This window comes from Magnolia sinica, chromosome 5 (assembly GCF_029962835.1).
Source record: "Magnolia sinica isolate HGM2019 chromosome 5, MsV1, whole genome shotgun sequence".
NCBI classification, from domain to species: Eukaryota; Viridiplantae; Streptophyta; class Magnoliopsida; order Magnoliales; family Magnoliaceae; genus Magnolia; species Magnolia sinica.
The window spans coordinates 359,614-387,062 of record NC_080577.1 but is presented as its reverse complement, the minus strand read 5'-3'; the positions used below and the strand labels follow the sequence as shown (position 1 = coordinate 387,062).

Here is a 27,449-nt window from a genome sequence, read left to right as displayed (position 1 = left end):
TTTATACCATAGAATTTATGTCTAGTAATTTTACCTTACCCATAGTGTGTTCCAGGCTTAAAACCAATGTACTGTAAATTTGTTTTCTTTCTGACTTGTTGATTTCTTTGAAATTCTTCATCTTTAGGGCTTTGGATTTGAGGAAAGCATGGGAAATGAAACTTTGTTTTCCATGTTTGTTTTTAAATAAGATGCTTCTAGAAATTTTGGGGCATGTTTTCCAATTTATTGTGGTGGTTATTGGTATGTGATAGATTAACACATGACATAGATGGAACATTCAAAGATAGATGATGGCACTTGTGGGTCTTAAGCTTAATGGTGTCACACTTGACACATGAGGGGTGCTTGAAGTTGCATGGTGGCACATGTGACACAAGCAACACGTCAGCACATTTGAGCACTTGAGGTAGATGGCGGCACGTGCGCATAGGCACATTGGCACATGCCATATTTTGTCAAATGCACGTGGTACAGTGACACGTGGGCGCTTTGCGCATGTGGGGCAAAAGCAAAATATGGATGGTGGCACATGTATGACAGAAAAAAGGATAGACAATGGAAAGTTAGAACATTTGGCACATGTGAGGCACTTTGTACATGTGGGGCCCAAGTGAAGATGGATGGTGGCACACGTGACACAACAAGAGATGGACAATGGAAAGTTGGCATACGCAGCACATTTGAGGTGCTTTGTACTTGTGGGGCCCAAGTGAAGATGGATGGTGGCACATGTGTGACAAAATAGAAGATGGATGATGGAAAATTTGGATACATGGCACATGTGAGGCGATTGGAGATGGGTGGTGGCACATGTTTGAATGTTGAGAAATTCATTTTTCTTCAATTGTAGGAAAATGTGTTTCTTAGGCGGAGGTGGGAAAATAAATTGTTGATTTTCCAACAAAAAGGAAAAGTGAGAAATGGTGTTTAACTGTCAATTCTCACAAAAGTCTTGACAAACAATAGAAAATTTGTTTCATGGGAAATTATGTTTCATTTCCTTTCCTTTCCATGCATCCAAGTAGGCCCTTAGGGAAGAGTGAAACCATGCAAAATTCCCGATTCATATATTTTCAGTGAGGAATTTATCCAATCCTATGCCACAGGATGTGCAGTGTCCTGTGGCACCTGTCCAGACTCGTGGGAGTGTTCCAGAATCCAGAGCATTCAAACCTACACATGGGAGTGTTCCGGAATCCAGACTGATGATCCAATGGTCGATGCATAAATGGGGGATGTCCCAAAAAACCGCTTCCAGATTGGAAATAGTGGCAGCAGATCTTAGGCCTGTTTCTGTTGAATGTGGACCATTCTTCTACTTTTTCTGTTAACAGTATTTCTACGACTCAGATGCTGCAGAAATTAAACACAGTATAAACATCATGTGGTGCATGGTCAGAAAAGTCCCGAATTTCGCATTTCCTGCCTGTTATTGCTCTCCCCGGTGCATGCATTTTATCCCAAAAAGAACTTTGGCGTATCAATGTGACACTTGATGAGCAATATTTCTGATACAATGTTTATGAACTATAATAAGAGACTCATAAATCCCTCTGACCTGTTACCAGATCAGGTCAAGCTAAAATTTTGAGCATCCATTTCTGAATACAAGCAATCTTGGCAAGACTTTGGGCCGTTTAAAGAAACTTCCACCTTGGTGATTGAGAGGCATTATCATGTTGCTAATTCACTCTCCAAATGCTGACTCAATCAGATAGGCCATGAATCTGATCTAGTTGCCAGTATACACCGTCTGTCATCCTTGATTTCAGCACTTAATTTTGTACAAGTTTGAAGCATTTACAACAAAGCACCAGCATGATTAGTCTAGCATCTGTTCTGCTGTTGCTGAGATGTATTGTGCACTTGGGTACACAATTGAATTGAATTGCAATAATTTCTTCAGGGACGTGGAAATGACCAAATTGTAATACCTTCTGTACTGTTCACACAAAGGGGCCAGTTACAAATTGCAGTTGCACTATTTTCAAGCTTTGTTGAAAGGAATGCAACTGCTATTCAACAGCTACTTCCTCATCATGAATGCTAGGAAATGTTCATGATTTGGTCCTTTCATCTTGATTGAACTGGATATGGCAGTTCGACTCAGTTGCACATTCGAAATCAGTTTTAGTGACTTTATGAATGAAATAGCTGAAATTTTTTTCACCTTTGAAGGTTTCCTTATGAATTTGTTACTCAACTGTTCTGATATCATTTCCTTTTTTCCCTACCATGTGGTGGTTTTCCTGATTGATGTAGTTGCTTTTTGTCACAGAATTGGGATAGTCAGGATCTTTATATTCCAAACCAATCATTCCAACAGGGGAGCAGCCATCTGGCAACAGGCCACCAGAATCAAGCAAGTGCTTATAGAGCTTCCCCTGGGCCTCCTCCACGCCACCAAAATCCACAATATCAGCATCCTGCATGCATGAGGGTCTCTCAAACTATTAGCCACCTTGAGAATATGCTCCGCCAATCTTCTCGTGTGCCATCATTGCATGTTCAGCAAACAAGCCAAGGTGTCGATCTGGCAGCAGGAAGTGCAACTAACCAACGCACTCAATTAATGGTTCCCCATCAGTCCTCACAGATAGCAGGGCCACCAGCAGTGGCAGGTTCAGAAGCTCCCAGAACAATATCATCTTACCCCACGAATGCCAATGGTATTAGGCTAACCATGGGAGAGCACAGATGGAACTTGGGTGGGGCACAACCAGCTCCTATGATTGACAGTGTGACAGAACTGCCATCAGAGCAGAACTGGCGGCCCACAGGGCGGATGAGGGGAAGCCTTATGGGAAGGACTTATTCAGCTGCTCTCAGCCAACTCATTGTTCAACCCACCCCACCGGCACAAGCCAGACTGCTGTGACAAACCCAACTGCCACCAGTTAGGTGCAACTGCAGATGCTCATTGCAAACAGAACAGCACCAAATCTGGTGGACAAACCCAGGCATACTCTACAGGGGATGCAGGAAGGACAGGAAGCTTGGGCATCCTAACCGAGGGGCCTCTTCCTATGCATTAAACTGACTGCCTATGTATTTGTTGACTGCCTGGAACCTACTGAGATAGGGAGCTATGCATAACTAGCAATAGTTGTTTGATTCCGTAGTTATGGTTTTGTCCAGTTTTATTTTGGATTCCAGAGTATACATGTTCTTTTGCAGTTGGCATAGAGAAGTTCATGTAGTGAAATGGATGTGCTGTGGATTTGGATTCTTTGTTATCTGTTTCCCCCTTTTAAGAAGAGCAGGTGATGCTAAGTCCCCTAAATTATAGCTCGCAACTGGCTGGATGAGACATGCTCAAAAATCAGAATGATTGGGTCGAATTAGATTTCTTCTTATTGACAGTTTGAGAAAACGTTGGGCCTAAAAAAGAAGTGATAGGTCCACATTTGTTTGTGGATAGCTGACTTGAAACCAAATTAGCATGGCAAGGACAGCCAACCACCGTGGACAATATAGCAATTGGACATGGATGGAGCACACATAGTTGATGATCTGGACTGTTCATCAACATCAAATGGAAGGAAGATGCATGTGCCCAATTGTAACTTTTACCCTTGGATGATGTGGGACTATTGGGGCCTGTTTGGGTGCACCCTCAAAAGGGATGTTTGATGCCTAAACGCTGTTTTGAGGTAGACCCTCTCTCATATTGTGCGTTTGGGTGCACATTGGCAGAACCAGACATTAACGTTTGTTACTAAGCTCCATAGGAAAGTTGGTTAAGTTGCTTTCCTCTCCTCTAAGAAGGGGCCCAAAAAAAAAAGAAACTCAGGCAATAATCGTCTAACAAAACGTTTGATATTTTTATTTTCATTGCATCGCATGCCCTTAAAATTAATTAGTAAATATTGGATTCCCACAAAATACAACTACATACAAACAACAAAAATATGCCATGAACCTTTCAAATAAAAGAAACAAGTGTTAATAGCTGAATAGTTTTACAACACTCACTCAGGGAAGAGATATTACATTGCCAAAAGAAAGAAATATTAAAAGGGAATGGCGAAGAGCATTGCATTGTTCTCTCTCTCTCTCTCTCTCTCTCTCTCTCTCTCTCTCTCTCTCCACAATGATTATATCGGCACTCAGGGTGGGGGATGTATTAGAATTAGATAGAAAGATAACTAATTAATTAACAAAGGATGAATCAGTGGTAGTCCCACCATTACGGCTGCTCCGAAACAGTGCGAGGAAGCTGAGAATGGCGGCGGCAGCAGCAACAATATTCCCTTCCCTGAGGACGATCTTAATGGCGAAGGTGGTGATATCAGCGGTGATCTTGCGGGCCTCAACCACAAGGGAGCGGCGAGGCTTGCCGGCGAAAGCGAGGAGGACAAGGACGGTGATCCAAGTAACGACAGTGGCAGGGAGGACAATAGCGAAGGCAGCAGCCATGGAGAGGAGGCCGAAGACGCCCCCGAAGAGGAGGGAGGCGTAGAGGGCGGGCCATAAGCCAATGGTGGAGGAAGAATACCAGGTGAGGATGGAGCGGATGAGGTTCCAAGAGGAAGAGAGTAGGAGTGCATAGACGAGGACGAACAGAGCTACCCATGTCCTCCTTTTCGTCCCCAATTTCACCACCACCGTCCAAATCATCATCCCAATAAGAAGAAGAAGAAGAAGAAGAAGAGGAGGAAGAAGAAGAAGATGCTTTTGTGCTGTGTTTTTGAGCTTGCTAAGCATCCCTACTCCTAGATGGTCTTTGATTGCTTCTTCGGTCTTCCTCCATTCTTCTTACTTGTCTACGATTTTTCCTCTTTTTTCCCCACTAGCCAGAGCCTACGATTTTTCCTCTTTTTCCCCCACTAGTCAGAGCCTCTCTTCTTTTGACTGCTATCCAAGCAGCTACTCGCCTGTAAAACCTGCTGCTTCTGTTTTTTTTAGCCCTTTTTTTTCCGTCCCTTTTTGTTTCCTTTCTTTTCTCCTCTTCTTTTTTCGCTCGTTTTTTAACCTCAAGTAGATATTAGCACTCTTCTCTCGTTTTTAAACTTAAGTGGATATTTTTGCTCCTCTTCTCTTCTCTTCTCCTCTTCTCTCATTTTTAACCTCTAGTAGATATTAGCGCCCCGGAAGTACTGCTTAATGCGTACTATCCGTACAGCACCCTTTGGGATTTTTTTTTTTTTTTAATACAAAAATGGAGCCCAGCCATGTGTGGCCCATTTAACAAAAAGATCCCTCAAGCTGCGCAAATGACTTAACATCAACGGTGAAAATCTCTAGTAAGATACATATTCTTTTCTGGATCTCAAAGGGCACATTAAGCAAGCCCCTTTTCATAAATGGACTCATGTTAAAGGATAGGCAGAAAATCACAACTGTTGAATTATTTGCCTCCCTTGAGATTTTTGGACTAGGGCCCTTTACCTCAGTGAAAATTTCATGCTTTTTAGTTAATTCTCTATCCACAATTAGGTGAGCAATATTGACAGCCCTGCTTGATGTACAAGAATGCCATGTGGACAGTCGACAAGACAGCCATTTGTGGTGAACTATCATGGGATCTAGATTGATCCTACGACTATGTCAATCCGAATTGTTGATTGTAGAAGGTAAACTGAAAAAATAATAATAATAATAATAATAATAATAATAATAATAATAAATTTCTAGCTCTCTCGAAAGATGACTATGAGAAATCCAATAGGTCTACATTCGGAGGTACATGCCAACAAGGAGGGCCCAAGATCTTCATAGATTGGATTGGTGCACGGTGGATGGGCCACCGCCATTAACTTTAGAAAAAGTGTCAATGATCACACAAGTCTAGTCTTTGGATAAACGATAAGACCAAGGAAATCCATATCCAGGTCTTTCTTGCCTCATGCCACCTAAAAGTTGGACATAAGTACCATTCAAACTGGTGTGCTAAGCTCACCGCTAAGATAACCTGACACTAATTAGGCCGGCCACCCACAACAATCTGACTCAACATATAGGTGATAAGCATACACAAATATGGCATGGTATGGATGTCCTACACGTGGCATGTTGGTGGAAAAAACTTGATTAGATTACGTGCCAGAGTTGCTTCCACAGGGTGACACCCCAAGCACAACCACAGCCATGGCCACTAAATCCAAACTGCTCGGATCATGGTACCATTGTACATGGATCAGATCATGGCTTCTAATGGACTGATACACTTTCTATCCAAATTCAACAGTATGCTCCCCAGCCACTAACCAACTCTGGGATCCCAACTGTTTATAATATTATGGAAAACTGAGCTGGGAGAGAGACAATAGCGGGTTTAAATAACCATAAATGCCTACGGGTATAGTTGGTATGCACAAAATGCACTGAGGGTGGCAGCCAGGATGTTAACACAATTTCAAAAGTACTGCTGAAAGTTTGCATTTTGAAATGGCTTGCTAGTTCTACCGGGAGTTAGATGCATGTACAGCCAACTCCCAGATTGCACTGTGTGCTCATATTAGTCTTTCCAAATGTACAAACCTGGGGAAATCTCAACCAAGTAGAGATAAGACCCTCTAATAATTAACACAACGACAAACTGTAGAGTCATCTGATTTGCATGACCATTCCTTGAAAACTAAGAAATGCCTTCGAAAACTACCAAACCTCACCAAGATTCCATGACCACGATGCAACCAGCAGTTTAGAATCTGCCCGAAACATGTCACAATGTACTGATTAAAAAATTGTCACCACACAAGACACATATAACGATACAGTAGAAGAATCCAGCCTGAACAGTTAATACTCCCATTTTTTCAGCTCCATACCCTCAGGAGGACTGCCTTCCACCTTCTTTGAGCCCACGTCTTTCCAATTTGTGGAAAGCACTGTGCCATTTGACTCATACTGTACAAATAAAAGGAGACAAATTAGAATACTACAGTGGAGGAATAACATATCAGGGAGAAAAATGTGCTTCAATCCTATGAAGAGCAACTGCAATGTTTACAAACTTTCCAAGATGACCGATGGATGGCACAGCCAGTCAAAAGCTAAAGGGACAATGAAAGCTCTCCAGTGAAGAACAGAGAATAACAGCTAGCAATGCAATTGCATGGAAGTCACAGGGTAGTTAAGTCTTACATAAGATTTTCTCATGGCACGCCTTGTATCCTCATCAGCATCTTGGTATATATCACGGAATAGTTTGTTTAAAGCTGCATCGCCTTCTAGCTTCTCCTCTTTCTCCTGAATGAAAGTGCAAATCTCAAAATCAGGTATCAATGGGAACTAACAGTGTGTGTGCATTTCGTCAGTCATATCCAAGGTAAATACTCGACATAAATATGTCAAATGTTGCGCATATGAGTTTACTGGCAGACCTCCTTCTTGACTTGTGCTTCCAGCTTATCCCAATCAACTGTCGATTTTGAAGATGGGTATGTGGGTCTTTCATTTTTAAGACCTGAAAGTTCAAAATAAAGAAAGTAAAGGCATAAGAACACCTGAGATTCGGGACACCAACATTTCCTCTTACTGTTATAGAGGTGAAACTCCCCACTTCTCAGTAGAAGATGGCTAGATATGGATCTAGCATGAGAGTTATAGAATTTGGATGCAAGAAATAAAGTAAAGAGAAAATAGGAGAAATAGAAGAGAGAGGAGTGCATATAGTTAACTCTAGAAGCTCTGATTGCAGGGCTCTCAAGAAATCTCTCTGGTTAAACCCTAGACTGAGGAAGAACTGTCCTTCAAAGGGACCCCTTCAGGGTTATTAGTAGGTCTCCAAAGGGACAAAAGGGTGGTAGAACCCTTCCCAAATGGGAGTCATCCACATGGTAGGCTCCAGCTGGCTGAGATAAGAGCCAGTCCTAGGTGTGGAAATGGCAGCCCTATAGTTGTATGAGGCATGAAGCGAAGTGGCTACAAGTTTGGGTGCACGAGCAGAGAATTGTCTCTTTTAAAATCTAAACAAGTTAAATACATAGGAAGTGGGAGCAACAGGGAGAGTCCAAAGCAGGGATTCGAAGCGGGTGCGACACCTAGTTAGAAGGATCCTGCAACCATTAAAGAGAGCCCTTCCTTAAGGTAAGTGCCAGAATACCACTCTCTTAGGGTTTTTAGAAATCCTACATGCATGCAGGGGATCTGCTGATGTGGCAAGACTCCCAAAAGCCAGGGCTATCAGGGCTATCAACCTGACGGACATTGCATCAGTTGTATGTTGCCATGTCATAGAGAGTGAATCCTCTGGAAAGGGAAAATTTTCCTTGTTTAGAGCCGCTTTGTTGGAAGTGTTCCCTGCACCAGGTCACTTGGATCATGCGTATCACTACTCCAATGGGGACTAGACACATCAGTGCCTCTGATCTCCATCAAAGAAGAGATCCATGGATCCTTCACCTCGAGATGTGTCAGCAGGGCATTGGCATCCTACTGCAATAAGGGTGGACTCCTAGAGCTCACCTATGTAGCTGCACACACATGGTGATGGACAGTTAGCCTGAACAAGAACTGCCCTGTGAAGGGAAAGCAGCAAATGCAAACTGCTAACGAGAGAGCGTGGGACCTTTCTGTCAGGTGAGTTCTTTCCATGTTATAGAGGCATATGCAAGGGGTCTCCCCCATATTGTCACCACACCACACTGCTATAAGAGCCCTTTGTCAAGGCATGACTCTTTGGAGTGCCACCTGGCAGGTGCTGCAGCTATCAGCAACAAGTGAGGAAAAAAAAAAAAAAAATGCCTGCCTTTGAGAAGGCAACAGACTGTCCCTGCTAGGTGGCAACTGTTGTGGCTACATTAGAGGGGAATCCCCTGGTTATGTAAAGAGACGGCAGCCCATGTGTCGGGTAACTGACACATGGCAGCTGTTGTGAGCTCACAAGAAAGGGTGTGATTCCCTTCCATATTAAAGGGTATCACATTGCCTCTTCTGCTGAAAGCAGCCATGAGCCACATGGCTGCTGCGCTCTCTAGCAGCGGTAGCCCTATACACATGGCAATTGTTGCTGCTTGCTGTGCTCTTGCTGTACCCATATTGGCACTACAATTTTATGTGCAAATCTCATACTCAAAACTTCATATGTGGGTAACATAATCATGCAGAAAACCCTGCAGACACTGTGCAAACATATACAGCATTACATACCAAACAAACACATGGCTACCTGATGATACGTGTATCTTCTGTGGAACTGCATTCTCCTTGCTAAATTCCAGAGAAGTCCAATTAATAGCTTCAGCTTTTGCGAGACGGATCTCAATTTTGGTAGACAATACGTCGTATCTGCATTTTTCAGGTATAATCTGTCTTGCCACCCAGCCAACAACACCATAATCAAATTGATTTAGCCAACAAAGTTACAAAAATAACTTGTGTAAAAGGTGCACAGTAATCAAACAGGTGGCTTCTACAAAGACTCGAAGCATTTCAATTTCAAAATAACAGAGGCAATGCATATAAAATGTCCAGTCTTTCCATTACCAAGAGTTGTGCGAAAGGAAAGTACTGTCTTAAATAAAACAATTCATCAGAAAAATTATTATATAAAACAGAATAGAAGTGGTTGTACGCTTAACAAAAATAGGCAACTGTGTACACTTATCCAAGTGTCCCCCGTAAACATAAAAGCACATATGCCTACTATGCCACCAATTACTGACCGATACCACCAAGTGATTATCTCCGCTTTCCTGAATGTCCTACTATTATCATGTTCTCGCCACGATATACAAAGGTGGATGCACGGTGCTTAGATGAAAGGACACAGCATCGCCTGATCTTGAGGCTACTGATATAGTTCAGCAGCTGGGGTCTCTATGACATGAGCTTCCTCAAGGAACCCTTAAGAAAATAGAAGTTTGTGTTGGAATCCATACACAAAAGGTAATAATAGGTTGGATCCATTTATTAGTGAGACACCTATTCTGAAAAGTTCTTCCCCTTTCTTTTGGAGTGTGGATTTCTTGATGACTATACAATTAGAGTAAATGGTAAATCACAGGCCATTATTACATGGTGATAAATGATGAAAGAATATGGAATCTGGGGCTAATGAACAGGTTCGTGCATACTCCAATGCTTCCATGTTATCTACACTTGAACTGATCTGTTTGTAGTTCCTACCCAAACCACAATGAGTTCATTTGTTTAAGGCACTCCCCCGTTCCCCTTTCTCTACATACATACATATGGAGATGTGTTTGTGTGTGTGTACGTGTGTGCACGTGTGTGTGTGTGTGTGGAAATGCTAACATCCCCACCTTCATGAGGACATTAGCAATGTCACCAGAGCTTTTCAACAACATTTGGGATGCCCGACCATTAATTGGGATGGTTCATTCAATAGTACCATTGGAACCAAGCCATGGTGCAAGAATCATGCCGATTTGTTGATCCTAACCCTTGAATGGGGCCCGTTTGTTACAACCATCCTTTTTTACAAGCCAAAGATCTAACCGTTAAACATTGGAAGCTGGGAAGGTTGTCCCATGTGTCATTTAAGAGCTGACATTGCTAACCTCCCCATGAAGGTTGGGATTTATATATGGACAGTCTTAAATTGATGACTCCCTCCCTCCTTTTAAATGGCACAGGGGGTGACCATTGATGACCCAAACCATTCACTCATTCATAGAACAAAGAGCAAGCCATGGTGCAAAAATCATGCCAATCAGGTGATCCTAAACTTCCAATCAACAGCATGAAATTGGACAGTCAACATTGACTAGATAAACAAAATACATGCAATCATCATCTTGAAACATCTATTAGATAGATCCCGCTTTGCATTTCTTATGGTTCTAAAGTAACATTTTGATTTGATGATTCTAACCATGTGATTTATGGCTCATAAACAACAGATGGTTGTAACAAATAGGCCCATTCAATCAACAGCATGAAAATGGACAGTCAACATTGACCGGAGAAACATAATACATCCGATCATCATCTTGAAACATCTAGTAGATAGATCCCGCTTTGTATTTCTCATGGTTCTAAAGTAACACTTTGATTTTATGATTCTAACCATGTGTTTTGTTGCTCATAAACAACTGATGGTTGTAACAAATAGGCCCATTCAAAGGGTTAGGATCATCCAATCGGTGTGATTCTTGCACCATGGCTTGCTCCTAGTTGTATGAATGAATGAATGGTTAAGGTCAACAATAGGTCACCCCGTGGGCCCTTTAAAAGGTCTAGGGACGTTGTTAACGTCTCCATGAAGGTGGGGACATGGGGATGTTAGGAAAACCCCACACCCACCCACACAAATGCTCCCATAGGAACTGGTTCTCATGGGAACTTCACAAACACACACACACAGACACACACACACACACAAATGCTCTTGTAGGAACCGATTCTCCTGGGAACTATATGAGAACTTTTTACACGTGATGTGGGCACAAAATCCGAACGGTCCACCAAATGAGTCACCTCATGAAAACCCCGAGGCTAACTTTTTTGCACGATCCAAAAATCTGGTGGGCCATAGCAAAGTAGAAACCCCGAGGCTCTCTCTCTCTCTCTCTCTCTCTCTCTCTCTCTCTCTCTCTCTCTCTCTCTCTCTCTCCACACACACACACAGCCAAATTAAAGGGTTTATGGCAACTTGGGCAGTGTATGTAAAAGCCAGTGTGCCCAGTGATCTTTTTGCTACCTCTGGGTAGTGTGGGGTTATATTTTTTCCTGCTTTGCAGGTTGTTTATAAATTTTGGGTCTCTCTCTCTCTCTCTCTCTCATGCCACACGAGTCAGGTGTGACTTGGCCGAGGTGATTTGAGTCAACCCCACCCACCCATACAAATGCTCCCGAAGGAACTGGTTCTCATGGGAACTTCACACACGCGTGCGCACTCTCATAAGAACCAATTCTCATGGGAACTTTTGACACGTGATGTGGGCATAAAATCCGAACAGTCCACTAGATGAGTCACCTCATGAAAACCATTGGGCTAACTTTTCGGCATGATCCTAAAATCTGGTGGGCTATAGCAAAGTGAAAACCCCGAGGCCCTTGAACTGCCTCTCACTTTGTTATGGCCCACCAGATTTTTGGCCCTTCGGATTTCATGAGGTGATTCATCTAGTTGATCGTCCGGATTTTGTACCCACATCACCTGTCAAAAGTTCTCACGAAGTTCCCATGAGAACATCCCTCCCTCCCTAGGTGACTCATCTAGTTGACCGTCTGGATTTTGTACCTACATCATGTGTCAAAAGTTCTCACGAAGTTCCCATGAGAACATCACATGTCAAAAGTTCTCACGAAGTTCCCATGACAACCCTCCCTCCCTCTGACGAGTCAGGTGTGACTTGGCCGAGTTAGTTTGAGTCACCCCCTTTCTCTCAAAACATATGAAAAGAAATAAAATAATGATGATGATATATGCTTGACTTAAATATGCAAAATGCCAGTTGCCATTGAAACAGAAGATGCCTTACAGTAGGGGTGCACATGGAACCGGTAAACTAGACCACAACCGGCCAAGCCGCACGGTTTGGTCCAGTTCTAAAGTGCACCGGTTCCGGTTCCGAAAATCAAAGAACTGATTAGTTCGGTTCGGTTGTTAGTTTGGGGTTATGTAGAACCGAACTGTGGAACCGACCTTGGAACCGGACCATCTCAAGCAATAAATATTTAAAAAAGAAAAAGAAAAAAAAAAAAAAACATAATCTCTTGATTCTCTTCACGCCACCCCTACCGCCCCCATTCCATTCTCATCTCTCTCTCTAGTCTGCATTATAAAAAGCCCAAAACTGTAGAACCGAACCAGTTTTTACAGTACGGTTCCAGTTTGGTTCTAGGGTGCAAACGGTCTGGTTCAGGTTCCGATTTTCCTGGAACCGTTAGGAACTTTCAGTTCTGGTTTCACCCCAGAACCAGACCGAACCGACCCATGTGCACCCCTACCTTACAGTGCAAAACAACCACTGACATGAGGCATAAACAATGGTCTAGGGGAAATGAAAGAAAGGAAAAACACCAAACACATCATGGCTTAATTATTTGGAACAACACTCAAAAAATTATTATGAACAACCAAACAGGAAAATGTTGCCTACAAACACAAATCTTTAGTGAAAATCATCCAACACAAATTATTAGTTTCATCATGCCCACCATGCATGTACGTAGATAGCATAACTTGAGATGCTAGAAGGGAGGGTAAAACGGAGACAGTGATTCATCAGTATAGCCTTTTCACAACTATTTGGGTCAGCCTTACAGATTCTGTTTCTCCAATCATTCCTATAGAGACAGTGTATCTAGAAGAACTACGTGATTAGTATCCATCAACAGACAGGATATAGCCGTTGTGTATCAAAATAACAAACTCCATTTGCAGAGACAACGTAATCTATCACAAGGAAATTACCTTCCCAAAAAGACGTGGTTGAAAATGATATGGATCTTCGTCCAGGATATCAATAGTAACACTCAGCTGGAAAGCAACACAATTGTTATGAATGGAAAGCAGGAATATAATCAATGTCTCATGATTGTAGGCCCATGAACCTTTGCAATATAATATAAAACCCATGTGATGAAGTGACAAGGACAAATATAACAGAGCATGATAAATCTTGTTTAATAAAGAAGCATACTATCTGTTCACCAAAATCAACCGCCACATTTCTAGCCGGTATGGCCTTTGCAAATATGGTCAAAACAACTTCAGCTGGCGTCTGGTAATATTCACGCCTGCATGACACATTCACTTGTCAAATAAGCATACAGCTGAGACACTGGTACAAAATATTTATGAAAGTGAAGATCATCAGTTTATCTTTCTCTGTTAATATTTACACTTTAGAGAACCAACAACTGGACAGGCATGGTCAACAACTCTAAAAGCAAGAATATGGAAAGATAAGCATAAATCTTCTAACAAGCCAATCTGTGACTAGGAACATTTCTTTTATGATCAACTTCTATGGTACCTTGAGTTTGTAAATCTGTCAAGACATAAATCATATGTATGTGTGCAAGTGAGAAAGACATGAGTTAGATATAGTTAAAAACTTTTATTTATATATTATATGCCTAGACCTTGAAGAGTACAAGAGATATGACTAGCGACAAGAGGACAGACCTTTAAATGAATCAGATAACAGATACTAGTTAGTATAGTATAAGGGTAATCTAGGATACATGCTCAGTGAATTAGTCAGCCAATACCACAGCAAAGGTCAGAAGGGTCGTAGACATCATCATCATCCTCATGGATATGAATGTTTTAGAGTTTTTAAAGTTTTTTAAGTATTCTGTAAATCAAATAGTGCAAAAGCATTGTGTACTTCATGTGTGAAACTGAAACACAAAACTTATACTACAAGTTTACAACTCTACAAAGAAAAAAAAAAAACCTTTCACCACTTCTTTAAGATAATATCCACAACCAACAGAGGAAAAAAAAAAAAAAAAAACAATCCCACAACTAGCGCCATTGCATATCAACCCATAATGGTCCGTACCCTAATATGGAGTGAATTTTGACCATGGTTGATTCATGTGCAAAAATCTTATCAGTAAAGTACTGATACGTGATACAGGGCCAATGTTTTTAACCATGGGGCCCTGATTATCAGAAAACACTGGTCATTCTAATTAGACAACTATGTACGATGGTTTCCTAGATAAGATGATTATAAATGAAATGCCATCTTATATTGTTCTTGCCACAAAGGTTGAAACTGTGGTTCTCAAGTTTTGGTTCTGTTAAACTATGGACATCACAAAACATACAAGCGTTGAACAATCATGATAATCACACAAGATGCAAAAGAAGAAAAAATTAACAGGTTCCTTTTGTGGAAAACTAAGGTTTGAAAAGCATGGCAGGCAGAAAGGGCTGAAAACTACCTGTACTTTGGTTTAACCGATGATGCCATCGACAACTGACGAGATTTGTCACGTCCCGGACCATCTTCTACAGTGTCGGCAGTTGCATCTGATGAATGAGATCCAACTGAAGGAGGTACAGTGCTTGGCGAGCAATCATGCGTCACATTTTTTGGTACATTATTAGTTTCCTCTGCGCAAGTATAGACCAAATACAGCCATTAAAAAAGTATAGAATAAATACAACATGAAAAAAGGACATACAGTTATCATAAATGTGTCATATTGAATCTTCTCAAATTAAGAAGACGTCTTAGAAAATGAGTTCAGAAGATCTATTCCAAGCTTAAAGAGGGCAAGCAACAACTACAGGTACAATACTGCACAAGACAGCATGCAAATTTGCTTAAATCAGACTTTGACTTGGCCATGTATTGACTCGGTTCGCTGAACTTGACTCAACCAACTCGATAAAACTCTACTTGATTCACCAAAACCACAAAATATTTATAAATTTTAAATATATGGCATTACTGACTATTGGCATTCAGGACTCAAAAAAAAACATGACTGAATTACTAGAAATAACATGACTGGGTTACTCAACAAACCTTCAAGGTCCAAGTCTAGTTTTCAAGTTTCAACACTGGTCTGTAAGAATCATTCACCAAAAAAAAAAAATGGTCTGCACAACCCATGGATACACGTTGTGCATGTCTGTGCAGTGTTCATGTATGTGCATTGTTTACACATGTACACACTGTTCACATGTCTGGAATGTTCATATGAGTGCACCATTCGTACTCAGACTCCAATGGTCTACAAAATGGGTTAGTTCTCTTAGCAAGTTTAGCATATCTATTTTTCAACATCAATCAGTTTACTTCTTTAGCTTCCTCATTTAGCTGCTTGTTACACATTATTAGTTCCCTAGCTTCCTGGAGATTCTGTATTCTGAGAAGGATTACACATGCTTCTAATTGTCCAATATACACAATGCGTGAAGGTTCTGCTCATTACTTAATGAAATTTTATCTGTAATATTGTTTTCGATATCCTGCAACTGGATAGCCCTAAAACTCAAGAATCTTCTAGCCCTGGAGGTGCAACTCTAGTCTAGAGATGTGATTCCACTGGAAAACCATCTAACCACCTTATTTCTCTATCATCTCCTCCTAATTTATTCTCCGCAATCTGATCTAGGTTACTAATATCTGCCAAAGCTGGGGGGAGAGGGAGAGTCAGGTTGTCATTGTATAATGACTTTCAACTAAATAGTTGAAACTCATGAACCAAGAGTTACTTGGCAAATGGTTGTGGAATTTGGAGAGTAATGAGAAACTGAGGGGGCCGCAACAAGCATGCAATGAAGATGTGGGTTCCAAAGGGACTATTTGTCGATTATGCATCCCATGCATTGGACACCACATGTGTTAAACACATGCCAATGCACAAAGGAGAGTTGTTTTTCAGTTGTTTTGGGTTTTTTTATTTTCTAAAAGGATTCTGCAAGTATCTGTGTGCCAAAGTACCATGCTACACTATGCATTGGGGTTCTGCACTACAACGACTTGCTACAATAACAATATAGTGATGCTACAGTATTTTTAGAGTTTTGAGGAAAAAAAATCAAGGGTTGATGCTACACGTCTTAGAGTGATTAAATAAAGTTCCTCACCTTTTTCTTTTCTTTTTTCACATCCACCCTACATCAAATTGGTATTCAAGTAAGTTCTGTGAGCTTGTTTCAAATAAACAGCAAGCAACTAGAGGAACTTCTTTGAGGAAGTCAATAGGAGGCATGATTGTTCAAGATATTTGAATAGATTAGAGAAGTTGGCAGCTGGCACCGTCTTCACAGCATCAAGGAAACCCTCTCCGTAAGTAGGAAGATGGCAACTGGCAACATTGTAAAATCCAATGGTAATAATTCCAATAGTATTCCATTCAATCATCGCCATGGTAGAGTAAACAACTAATTAGAGGATCATGATTACACCTATGGTGTGAAGGTTAAGATGCTGGAGGTCAAAGGAGGTTTGCAGCTGAAGAACTTCCTCAGTGTTTGGTTCAGATAGAATTAGAAAGCAAATTTTGGTAGAGGAAACAACTAATTAGAGGATCATGATTACACCTGTGGTGTGAAGGTTAAGATGCTGGAGGTCAAAGGAGGTTTGCAGCCGAAGAACTTCCTCAGTATTTGGTTCAGATAGAATTAGAAAGCAAATTTTTCGAGTAGAGGAAGAGATGCCAAACAAGAAAAAGGTTTAGTTCATTGTGGCACAACTACAGTCATGCACCCTATGGTGGACCCAAATCTAGAACATCCATGAGCGCATTAGAGGATCATGCTTAGTGGCAACATCTATGTCAAACGTTCCAATCTATTTTATGTCTCTCTTTAAATGCCCGAAATCTATTCTAAATGTTTTCGAAAGACGAAGGAGGGACTTCTTCTGGGGAGGGTCGGGAGAGACAGAGTCCATTGGACAGTGTCAGACATAAATGGGTTTCTCCTTGGTTTGTGGGCAAGGATTTTAATGCCATCCGATTTGCACACAAAAAGTCAACGGGGGAACGGATCAACAGAAGTATGAGAAGATTCTCAGGCTGGGTGAGCAGACATGATTTGGTGGATCTCCCGCTTGTGGGGGGGCAAATTTATGTGGTCAAATGGCCAGAGCAATGCGATTTTGTTTACATTGGACAGATTCTTGGTGACTCCAGATTTTATTGACAAATTCTCGTTGTTGTGTCAGCGTGGGCTGCCTAGAACCATTTCGGACCACCGGCTAATTCTGTTGGAAGTGCCCATTGATAACTGAGGCCCAAAACCCTTCAGGTTTGAATTGGCATGGGTGGAGATTGATGGGTTTAAGAAATTGAAAGCGGAATGGTAGTCTTCCTCGGAGGTTGAAGGCTTTGCGGGGTATCGATTATGTAGAAAACTCAAGCTTCTGAAAGAAAAGTTGACGACCTGGAAAAAGGAAGTTCTAGGGGCCCGAGAGGCAGAATTTGATGATATGTCAGCAATTATTCGGGATTTGGATCTCAAGTGCCAGTGCCAGGTGCAACCGTATCAACTCTCTAGCTGTGAATGGTGAGAGAACGATGGATAAGGATAGGATCTATGAAGTTATTATGTCCTTCTATACCAATCTTCTATTCAGAGAGGTGGAATAGACCGTGCCTCGATTTTCTCCCTTTCAACAGGATTTCAGAAGAGGAGGCCGCGTCAATTGAGGTTCAATGTTATATAAAAGAAGTGAAGGCGAATATTGACTTGCTTAGCAGCGATAAAGCCCCTCTTCCGGATGGCTTCTCTATAGCTTTTTTTTTAGAATTTTTGGAATATCCTTTGGAAAGATGCCATGGACTTTGTTACAGATTTCTTCGAGCACAACAGATTAACGGAAGAAGTCGGCACCTCTTTCATAGCGCTTATCTCTAAACTAGGAGCAGAACAATTGTCATATTTTCGCCCGATAAGCTTGTTAGGGGGTCCTTACAAAATATAGCCAAAGTTCTTGCGTTACAGCTCCAGAACGTGCTCTCTAAAGTCATTTCAGATTTTGAAGGGGCCTTCGTGAAGGGTCAGCAGATTTTGAATACGGTTCTTATCGCTCACGAGTGCATCGATTCAAGATTTAGACAGAAGAAGAATGGTTTGGTTTGTAAGCTTGATCTTCACAAGGCATACAATCATGTAGATTGGGACTTCTTAGACTATATGCTAGACAGGTTGGGATTTGGCCAGAAGTGGAGAGAATGGATTCAATCTTGAATGTATTCAGGTTCTTTCTTTGTTTTGGTGAATGGCTTGCCAAAAGGTTTCTTCAAGGCTTCTAGAGGTCTCCAGCAAGGTGAACCCCTCTCTCCCTATCTTTTTGTGGTGTTTGGCGAGGCACTCAGCAAGATGATCGTTAGGGGGGAGGAACAAGGTATTGTTACCGGATTACAAGTGGCGGATGAGGGTGCTACTATTAGCCATCTTCAGTATGTGGATGAAATGATGTTGTTTTGTGACACAGAAGCGACCGCAATGGACGATATGCGTAAAATTCTTGTTTGTTTCGAAGAAGTGTCCAGGCTAAAGGTTAATGTTACTAAAGGTGAAATGTTGGGCATTCATGTCGCTAAGTAGCAGTTGGCAAGTCTTGCAGCAGTTATGGGATGTAAGACAGGCTCTTTCCCTTCTTTGTACCTTCGGTTGCCTCTTTGCATTGGGAAGACCGCTAAACACCTTTGGGATAAGATTTTGGAAAGAATCAAAAGGAAGCTAGCATCCTGAAAATGTCAAATCATGTCATTGGGGGCTAGATTGACTCTCTTAAGTTCGGTCCTTTCTAATTTGCCAATGTATTTTCTGACCTTTTCAAATGCCAAAGTTCGGTGCTCAATAGGATTGATAAAATGAGGAAGGGTTTTTTTTATGGAAAGGGGTTCAGGACGGCCGAAAGTTTCATCTTCTTATATGAAAGGAGTTGTGAAAGCTGAAAATCGAAGGAGGGGCGGGAATTAGGGATTTGGGCCTTATGAACATCGCTCTTTTAGGCAAGTGGATTTGGAGATTCGGGTCCACGCCTAAAAGCCTATGGAGGAAGGTCAATGCTTCCAAGTATGGTGTTCAAGATGGCAGTTGGTTTGTGAAATGGTCCTCTCTTTATCGGGCTTCAGGTATTCAAAAGGCTATAGTGTCATCCGATCATTTGGTGCGTGAAGGTATTTCGTTCGCTTTGGGAAGAGGGGATCGCATCCGATTTTGGATCGATGTGGTGTGGAGATGGGCCGCATTAAGACTATTTCCTAAGACTGGCAAATTTAGCTCCTGACCACTTTATCCTTGCTTCTCAATGTTATTTGGTTCCTGATGGCATCATGGTGTGGTGTCCCACTTGCAATAGGAGCTTGTCAGATGAAGAAACAACAAAATTTATCCATTTGCCGGATCACCTTAAGAATGAGGTGCCTTCTCCAAGGGACGACTCTTTGCTTTGGAAATGGCATAAATCGAGGAGGTTCTCTGTTGCGTCTTTCTTCTAGTCCGTCTCTCGTGATCCTGGCCTCTAAGGTCCGTCCCATCCCTTTCTCTATTGGTTTTATGCATCCACCCACCCCCCGAGATAACAGCTTTTGTTTGGCCGGTTGGTTGTACGCAAGGTATCCCGTATCGGTATCGGTTGACGTAACGGTGCCCTCCGATACCGATACAGATACAGTGGTGTAATGGCGATACGGGGGCGTAACGGCCCGTAACGGTGCAAAAAAAAATTTTAGCTAAAAAAATATGAAAAAATATGGATTAAATCTGAAATATTCTAAGCATTCCAAATATGCATTCATTTATAAATTGGAACATGTTTATGATGGTATAACAGTCCACTCTTTGGTGAGAAGTTGTATCGGACTGTCTAATGAATTTATGAACCAGATAACCTGAATTTGACTACAAAATTCATATATTTAATTTTCTAAATATCTAATTTATATACTCAACAATTTGATATCATTTCTCCGAAAAGTTCTATTAAAAAATGAAATTAAATTTACGTAGATAGCGTTGCCAATTTGGGGCTGACTTGGAGGACCAATCCATGCCCCAAATCAACCTCAAATTCATGCAATTTATTGGCATTATCCCACTTATGAATTGGTGGACATTTATTGGATAGTGAATCATGAAAAAAAATAAGGCCCTATTTTAAAAAATAAGTGTCCAAAAATTAACAATTAAAACTATTCAAACAATTTGATTTTGGCATTGTGAGTTAGCAATTATAGTCCATAATTTAATTGGTAAATTTTAAGTTAATACATATCTCGTGTACAATTTTTTAAGGGCCCGAATTAGGCTGGACTTGGATTGTGAAGTGTAGCACAGGAGTGTCAAAGTTTTTTTAGCCCCACCCGTGATGAATGTGTTATGTCCACACCGTCCATCCATTTTGCCAAATAATTTTAGTGCATGAGCCCAAAAATGAGGCAGATCCAAAGCTCGGGTGGACCACACCATAAGAAACAACAATAATTAAAAAGCCACCGTTAAAAAAAAAATTTGGGGGCTACAAAAGTTTTAGATCAAGCTGACATGTGTGTTTTCCCTTCATCCACGTCAGTGTGACCCAATTAATAGGTTAGATAGAAAATAAACATTACAGTGGAGGACCCTAAGAAATTTTTAATGGTGAGCATTCTATAACCACTGTTTCCTATGTTGTGGTCCACCTGAGATTTGGATCTTACTAATTTTTTGGATCATGACCTAAAATGATGTGGCAAAATGGATGAACAGCATGGATAAAATACATACATCATGGTGGGGCCCATGTGGCACGTGTACCTTTTATTAACTCGTGTCATCAAAGCGTGCTGCGTACACAGTCCATTCATTTGACGTCACCAAGTCCTGTGGGTCTGATCATGAGGTATGTGTTATATCTAAACCGTCCACTCATTTGACAAGCTCGTCTTAGGGCTTGACACGAAAAATAATACAGATCTAATTATCAAGTGGACCACACTTCAAAAAGCAGTGGGGGATTGAACGTCTACCATTGAAACCCTTTTTGGGGTCACAGAAGTTTTGGATCAATATGAAAAAAAAATCCCTCTTCATTTAGGTATTTTTGACCTTATGAACAGATTGGATGTAAAATAAACATTATGGTGGGCCCTACAAATTGTTTAATGGTGAAAATCATTATCTCTGCAACTATTTAGGTTGTGGTTCAGATGATCTTTGGATATGATTCATTTTTTGGGTAATGTTCTAAAATGAACTCTAAAAATAGATGAACGGTGTAGATATAATAAATACATCACTGTGGGGCCCATGTAACTTTGATTTCCTTTAAACCGTTCGTACAACTCGGAGCTCGAGGAGCGTCTGTGCTCGTCTTCGCACGACACATACCTACAGCAACGATATAGCTGGTGTGCGGTACACCAGCCAATCCGATTCCATTCTTTTCCCGACCGAGACCAAGAGGGGGGGAGAGAAATGAGAGGGAAAAAGAAAAATGAGAGGAAAAGAAAGGGAAATGGAGAGGAAGAAAACGAGAGGGAAAGAAAGAGAAAACGAGAGAGAAGGGGAAAATAAGAGCTGCAGCCGCAGCCCAGAAGAAGAAGAAGGAGGAGGAAAAAACGAGAGGGGGGGCCGCAGCCGCAGCCTGAGAAGAAGAAGAAGAAGGAGAAGGAGAAAACGAGAGGGGGGCCGCAACCGCAGCCGCAGCCCGAGAAGAAGAAGGAAAGAAAAGAAAAAAAAAAAAAAAGGTATGTGTTTTTTTTTACTTTTTTTTTTCTCTATCTCCTTTAGGCCCGTAACAGTCGTTACGGCTGTTACAGGTCCGTAACGGCCGTTATGGCCCGTAACGGCCGTTACGATCACAAAATCGAGGGGTGCCCGTTTTGACCCCGTATCGCGTAACGGCCTAGGCCGTTACCGTTACGTAACAGCCGATACGGCCGTATCGTAACGGATACGGGACACCCTGGTTGTATGAGAATCTTAACTATCAATAACTTGCAACAAAGGTCTCTTGTCCTCCTGAATATTTGTTTGATGTGTATGAAAGATGCAGAGTCTATTAATCATTTATTCATTCACTACAATTTCGCTCGTGAAGTGTGGGTCTTCTTCCTTGCCAAATCTAACATGGCTTGGGTTATACCGGAGTCGGTGCATGAATTTCTGTTGGGCTTGGCATGGAGCTAGAAGTGGGAAGGAGAGGAAAGTCATTTGGAGGCTTATTGTTATGGCAATTTTTTGGGCAATATGGAAAGAAAGAAACAAGCAATGTTTTCAAAGCCGAAAATCTTCGGTCAGTGGGGTGATTAATGTAGTGGTGGCGCTTGTTAAGGGTTGGGTGCCTTATGCTTTGCCAGCTACGGCTAATTGATCTCCCATTGTTTTGTTCTCTGTGCCTGTATTCTTTTCCTACCTTTTGTTGGCTTTTAATAAATTTTATTATCTCTCAAAAAAAAGAAAGTTTAGATGCCTACCAAGCCAAATGCCATGTAAAGGGCACATCTCTCAAAACATGCTTCTTCTAGAGATTGTAAAGCACTCTACCCTTGATAATGAATTATTACAAGTTACCAAAAGCAAGTTGCTACCTGCTATGCGCTCATCGCAATCCTGAATCAACTTCGTGAATCTAGAATCACCAGGTGCCAAAGAAGCACCTGCTTCAAGAGCCGTCTTCGCAGTTTGATATTCTTCTAGCTTCATACATGCAATGCTGTTAATCGGAACAAATGAACAAATTAGTGGATTGAAAGGAAGTGGTAATTCAAAATAAATAATAAAGTCTATAAATGCAAAATAATCCACCAAAAAAAAAAGGGAACAAGATTTGATGTAGGACACATTTGCACTAGTATAAACACTACGTGAAGGAAGAAAGCCCCACATAAGTTGATCATAAAATGTGAAGGCGCACATGTCAATGAATGTTCAACATAGCAATCTGATCACAAAGATCTTGTTGAGTTTTAATGAGCTAAAGAGTTAAAACTACAAACACTAAGGTCCTCTTTGGTAGACGTCTAAAAATGAGTTCATCTCATTTCGGTTTATAGTGATTATGCATTGGCAATCAAGATCTCTAATACATAATTATTGTTAGTTAAATGAGATCAATTCATTTTTAGGCATCCACCAAACGGTGCCTAAGACTCGATCACTGTGCATAAATTCATAACAAAAGTTATCAAATGGGCAAGGTCACTAGTTATCAAATGGGCCTCTTGTTCTTCCAAATTGAGGGATTGTAATCATGCTTTTCTTGGATAGTTCTCGGGTCACCCACTCAGTGTCCCTCTTGTTGTTACTTTGGTTTTGCTTTTTCTTAATAAAAGTTTCGTTATCTCCCAAGGAAAAAAAATCATAACAAAATTCTTTTGTGAGCCCAAGGAAATGTTAAGAAACGAAACAACCCAACTAGTTGCATGAATGAAGAATATGGGCTCTAAGCTCTATGTTTCCCTTTTCAAATAGAATGTCCTAACCAAAAAACTTACATGGCATAATGACTAGAGCTTCACTAGAAAAACAAACAATCATTTTCACTTAGGGAACATTCACACCCAAACTAATACAGCCATATCATATCCATATCGACCAACTTTGTTATATGATACGGGTGGAAGCGGTCCCCTCAAAAACTTGTAGGCGTGTAATAGCATATATTTTGTGCTTCAGGGGCACTGCCCCTTTGTGAAGAGGATTTTTGTAGTCCACTTGAAGGCTAAACAAAGTCACTTGATGGCCATGTTTGAAAAATAGATAAATAAAAATTTTACAAATATGGAAATTCAATTATCTTATGTAAAGCAATCTATTTCACTGTTACTAGACATTACAAGGGTAAATTTTGAGAAATTTAAAATCGCATGCTGCAGATTGCTTTAAGTAGCATCCCTCTGTGCAATAAAGTGATTTCTTCTCATATGGGTACAATGTTGTTTGGATGCAGTGTTCGGAGTTTCGGTATCATTACATGTATCAATGACTGGGGATATGGAAACATGTATTGGTATCGCCGATAGTAAAAGAAAATATCTATGTCTGAGGAAAACATTGGGAAAACGTTGGGAAAAAGGTGGAATTTTTCAATGAAACTTCAAGAGATGTTAAAAGACATGTTTCTAAATGTAGGAATCAAAATATTGTGACAAGCAATTATACATTTTATCGGGGCTTAATCATATGTTGTCCAAAAAAAAAAAAAAAAATCAGTATAAAATAAATATACAAAATTTGTAGCCAATCAATATATTGGCCAGCACTCATTAATATATAAAATTTCCACATTAATTAACAGTGATGAGCACCTTTTCCAATATAAAATCAAATGTTATTTTTTTTGCCACAAATCCATGTCTATACATAAGAATCATGCATAGACATGGATTTCTACTATAATCCATGCGAACATTTGAAAAATGAAGCTTTCATAGATTTTTCATCACCTTTGAGTTCTAACCCGTCTTCGTTTCAAGTCAAAATTTCTCCCCAAATCCAAACTTTTATTCAATAAAAAAAACAAGACTGATCAAAATCACCTAAGGAACAAATTTCCAAAAACAAAAATAAAGAACTAGAAAGAAAAGAAAAGAAAAAAAAGAGGGAGATTTTTTGGGTTTTAAAATTTTCCAATTTTCTGTCAATTTTTGCCTATTTACCGATGTTTCCCTGGTACTGGGGATATTAACACTTGTATAGGGGATATTATCTACAATATCGTTGATAACAAATAACTTTTATGAGCAGGTTTTCTCAAAGTATAGCTGGTATTGGTAATATTGCCAAGTATGCTAATATTATCCAAAATATTGGCAATATTTTGAAATTTTTATACTTCCAGGATCCAGCAGTTTCAGTGTCACTGACCTGGAGATACCGATAATATCAGGGGTATTATCGATAAATTGCCAATATTTGGAACATTATTTGGATGAACAGAGACACTGTCGGCAGCAGCTGCGTCACAGCCATTTGGTGCTAGCTTTACAAATACTGTAGAGAGTCAACTAGAGACGTTATATTGCTTGGAGAGTGACAAAGAAACCATTATTAGTAGTACCATAGAGCAGATGCACCAAAAACAAGAGAAGTATCTCTTCTCCATGTTGGATAGATGGAAAGCTAATAAGTAGTAGAGCACTGTGAAGTTTAAAGGTGTCTGCTTTTCTAAATTCCCATATTTCAAGCAAGCCTATAAACAAATATATCAAATCGGAATATTGTACGTAAACCAACACCTAAAAGAAAAAAGAAAAAAATAATAATAAATATAAGAGAGAGAGAGAGAGAGAGAGAGAGAGAGAGAGAGAGAGAGAGATCGGGACTCAGGAGCATTAAACACCAGCCTCTACAGAGACAACTAAGATGGTAAGAGAGCACAGTAGTTACCCCTTACGAAAGTACGCCTTGGACATTGACGGATCCAGCTCCAGTGCCCGGTTCGCATCAGCAACAGCCTCTGCTCAAACAAAAAAGCAAAGATTCATTGTCAATGTTATATTCAATAAATATGCGTGTGCGTGTTTATCAATGTCAAATCGTGAAAGCAAACTAAATAGAAGCAACAATGCAAAAAGTGTCCCTGTAATAAATAGAAATGAACGGCATTGTAACACTGCAAAATAAAACTTCTTTTTCAATACTATGAGCATGCAAATTGCAATCCATAGAACATGCAAGACTAAGAAAAAAGGGTAGGCACGGGCACAATTAAACATCATTGATGCTGCGAGAGGAATTTGACCAGAAGCAATAGAAACCAATCGATCTGGTTCTAGAACTCTCAAAACCAAGAGAGAGAAGAAAAGAAAAGAAAACAAAGGAAAAAGGAAAAGAGAAGAAACAGATAGAGAGGAGGGGGAGAAAAACGAGAGAGATTACTTGAATGATAGGAATAGTTCCAATCGTAGTTTGCAAAATCATGTGTAAAATTGCAGAAATAATAGGAAAGACAGGGATGATGTAATAATACAAGTAGAGTGCAAGCAGTAGTGGAAGTAAAATAAATAAATAAATAAATAAATAAATAAACAAAGCAAGCCCTAGAGCAAGGAAATCGACAGGGATAGGATAGAAACCAGTGTAATTGGTGAGCTTGATGTTAGCCTGGGCGCGGTCAGCCAAGAGAATAGCGTTCTTCGGATCCACATCGAGGGCCTGCGTGTACAGATCAGCGGCTAGTTCGAAGTTATCGTCGACAAACGCCTCTTTCGCTCGCTTTTCCAGATCAGACGCCATCGTCGTCGCTGCACCCGAATTCGATTATTTGAGAGACGATTGGGAGCAATAATGGCTGGTGATCCGCGGTGGCATAGAAAAAGGGTGTCGATGGGAGACCCCCTTGACTTCTGGAAACTTCTCGCAAGCGACCCTAAAGATACCGATTGCCACTGTACATTCATCCCTCTATTACTAGAATGCGGATACCGTCCTACCCCTGCCCGTCTCTAGCTCGAAACGGTCAGGGGTTCCGAGGGGCCACCGTGATGTATGGGTTTCATCCACGCCGTTCATTCTTTTTTTTGTATCATTTCAATACACTCTACCAAAACTGACGCTGATCCAAGACGCAGGTGAACCACACAGTGGGAATTAAAGCTTTAAAGGGCGACGGATATTTGTGATCCAAGACGCAGGTGAACCACACGGTGGGAATTAAGTCTATAAACTTTGTGAATAGGTTGGATGGCAAATAAACATCACGGTGGGCCTCAAGAAAGTTTCGAAGGTAAGCATCATTATCACCTTTGCTTTCTATGGTGTGGTCCACGGCGAAAGGGATGGACGGTGTGGATAAAACCCATACACGGCGGTAGCCAATCATAGCTCCTTCCCTTCCCGGCTGTATACAGGCGGGGTAGGACGCAATCCGCGTTGCTGTTACTTACATGATCAGTAAAAGATCGTGACAGAGAGGAGACCAGATCCAATGCAAATGCTTTTACGGTGAGCCTAACTTCAAAATCAACACGTGGGCCATTAATAAAATCCAATCTGTTAGTCATCCAATAACCATTGGATTCCGAAAATCAATTTAGATTCAAACTCAATTGCACTTCACCGTGTAAAATCATTCCTAAAACTTTTAGAATAGTGTGTCGTGACCCACCAGAGTATTGCAATG

General features: G+C 40.8%; 3 protein-coding genes across 8 annotated transcripts in view; 1 reads left to right on the top strand and 2 right to left on the bottom strand.

Moving 5' to 3' along the window:
* The window catches only part of LOC131245030 (E4 SUMO-protein ligase PIAL2-like), a 61,607-nt gene extending 58,375 nt beyond the window's left edge, over nt 1-3,232 (top strand). For all 6 annotated transcript variants that reach the window (XM_058244196.1, XM_058244195.1, XM_058244194.1 and 3 more), the window contains one exon: nt 2,282-3,232. In XM_058244196.1, coding sequence (XP_058100179.1) covers nt 2,282-2,881 — 600 coding nt within the window. In that variant the 3' untranslated portion in view covers nt 2,882-3,232. The remainder of the gene's footprint in view (nt 1-2,281) is intronic.
* Nucleotides 3,233-3,915: 683 nt separating this feature from the next.
* On the bottom strand, nt 3,916-4,965 carry LOC131245031 (uncharacterized). Its single transcript, XM_058244201.1, has one exon. The coding sequence runs from the start codon at nt 4,708-4,710 to the stop codon at nt 4,156-4,158; it is 555 nt and encodes a 184-aa protein (XP_058100184.1). The 5' UTR covers nt 4,711-4,965; the 3' UTR covers nt 3,916-4,155.
* A 1,541-nt stretch (nt 4,966-6,506) lies between these two features.
* Nucleotides 6,507-26,717, bottom strand: LOC131245028 (protein SGT1 homolog). Its single transcript, XM_058244193.1, has 10 exons — nt 26,404-26,717; nt 25,715-25,784; nt 22,915-23,039; nt 14,821-14,992; nt 13,563-13,659; nt 13,334-13,399; nt 9,119-9,257; nt 7,332-7,414; nt 7,093-7,197; nt 6,507-6,855 (listed from the first exon to the last, which is right to left on the bottom strand). Exons 1-10 carry the CDS (start codon nt 26,561-26,563, stop codon nt 6,748-6,750), a joined length of 1,125 nt encoding a protein of 374 aa, XP_058100176.1. The 5' UTR covers nt 26,564-26,717; the 3' UTR covers nt 6,507-6,747.
* Between the last annotated feature and the right edge of the window lie 732 nt (nt 26,718-27,449).

Bases quoted from the DNA above. Each gene is read 5' to 3' on its own strand.
- LOC131245031 (XM_058244201.1), bottom strand. From the start codon at position 4,710: ATGCTTAGCAAGCTCAAAAACACAGCACAAAAGCATCTTCTTCTTCTT.
- LOC131245028 (XM_058244193.1), bottom strand. From the start codon at position 26,563: ATGGCGTCTGATCTGGAAAAGCGAGCGAAAGAGGCGTTTGTCGACGAT. The intron at 13,660-14,820 runs GTAGTTTTCAGC...TGTGTCATGCAG, and splicing joins TCGGTTAAACCAAAGTACAG to GCGTGAATATTACCAGACGC. The intron at 13,400-13,562 runs GTATGCTTCTTT...GTTGCTTTCCAG, and splicing joins TTGATTTTGGTGAACAGATA to CTGAGTGTTACTATTGATAT.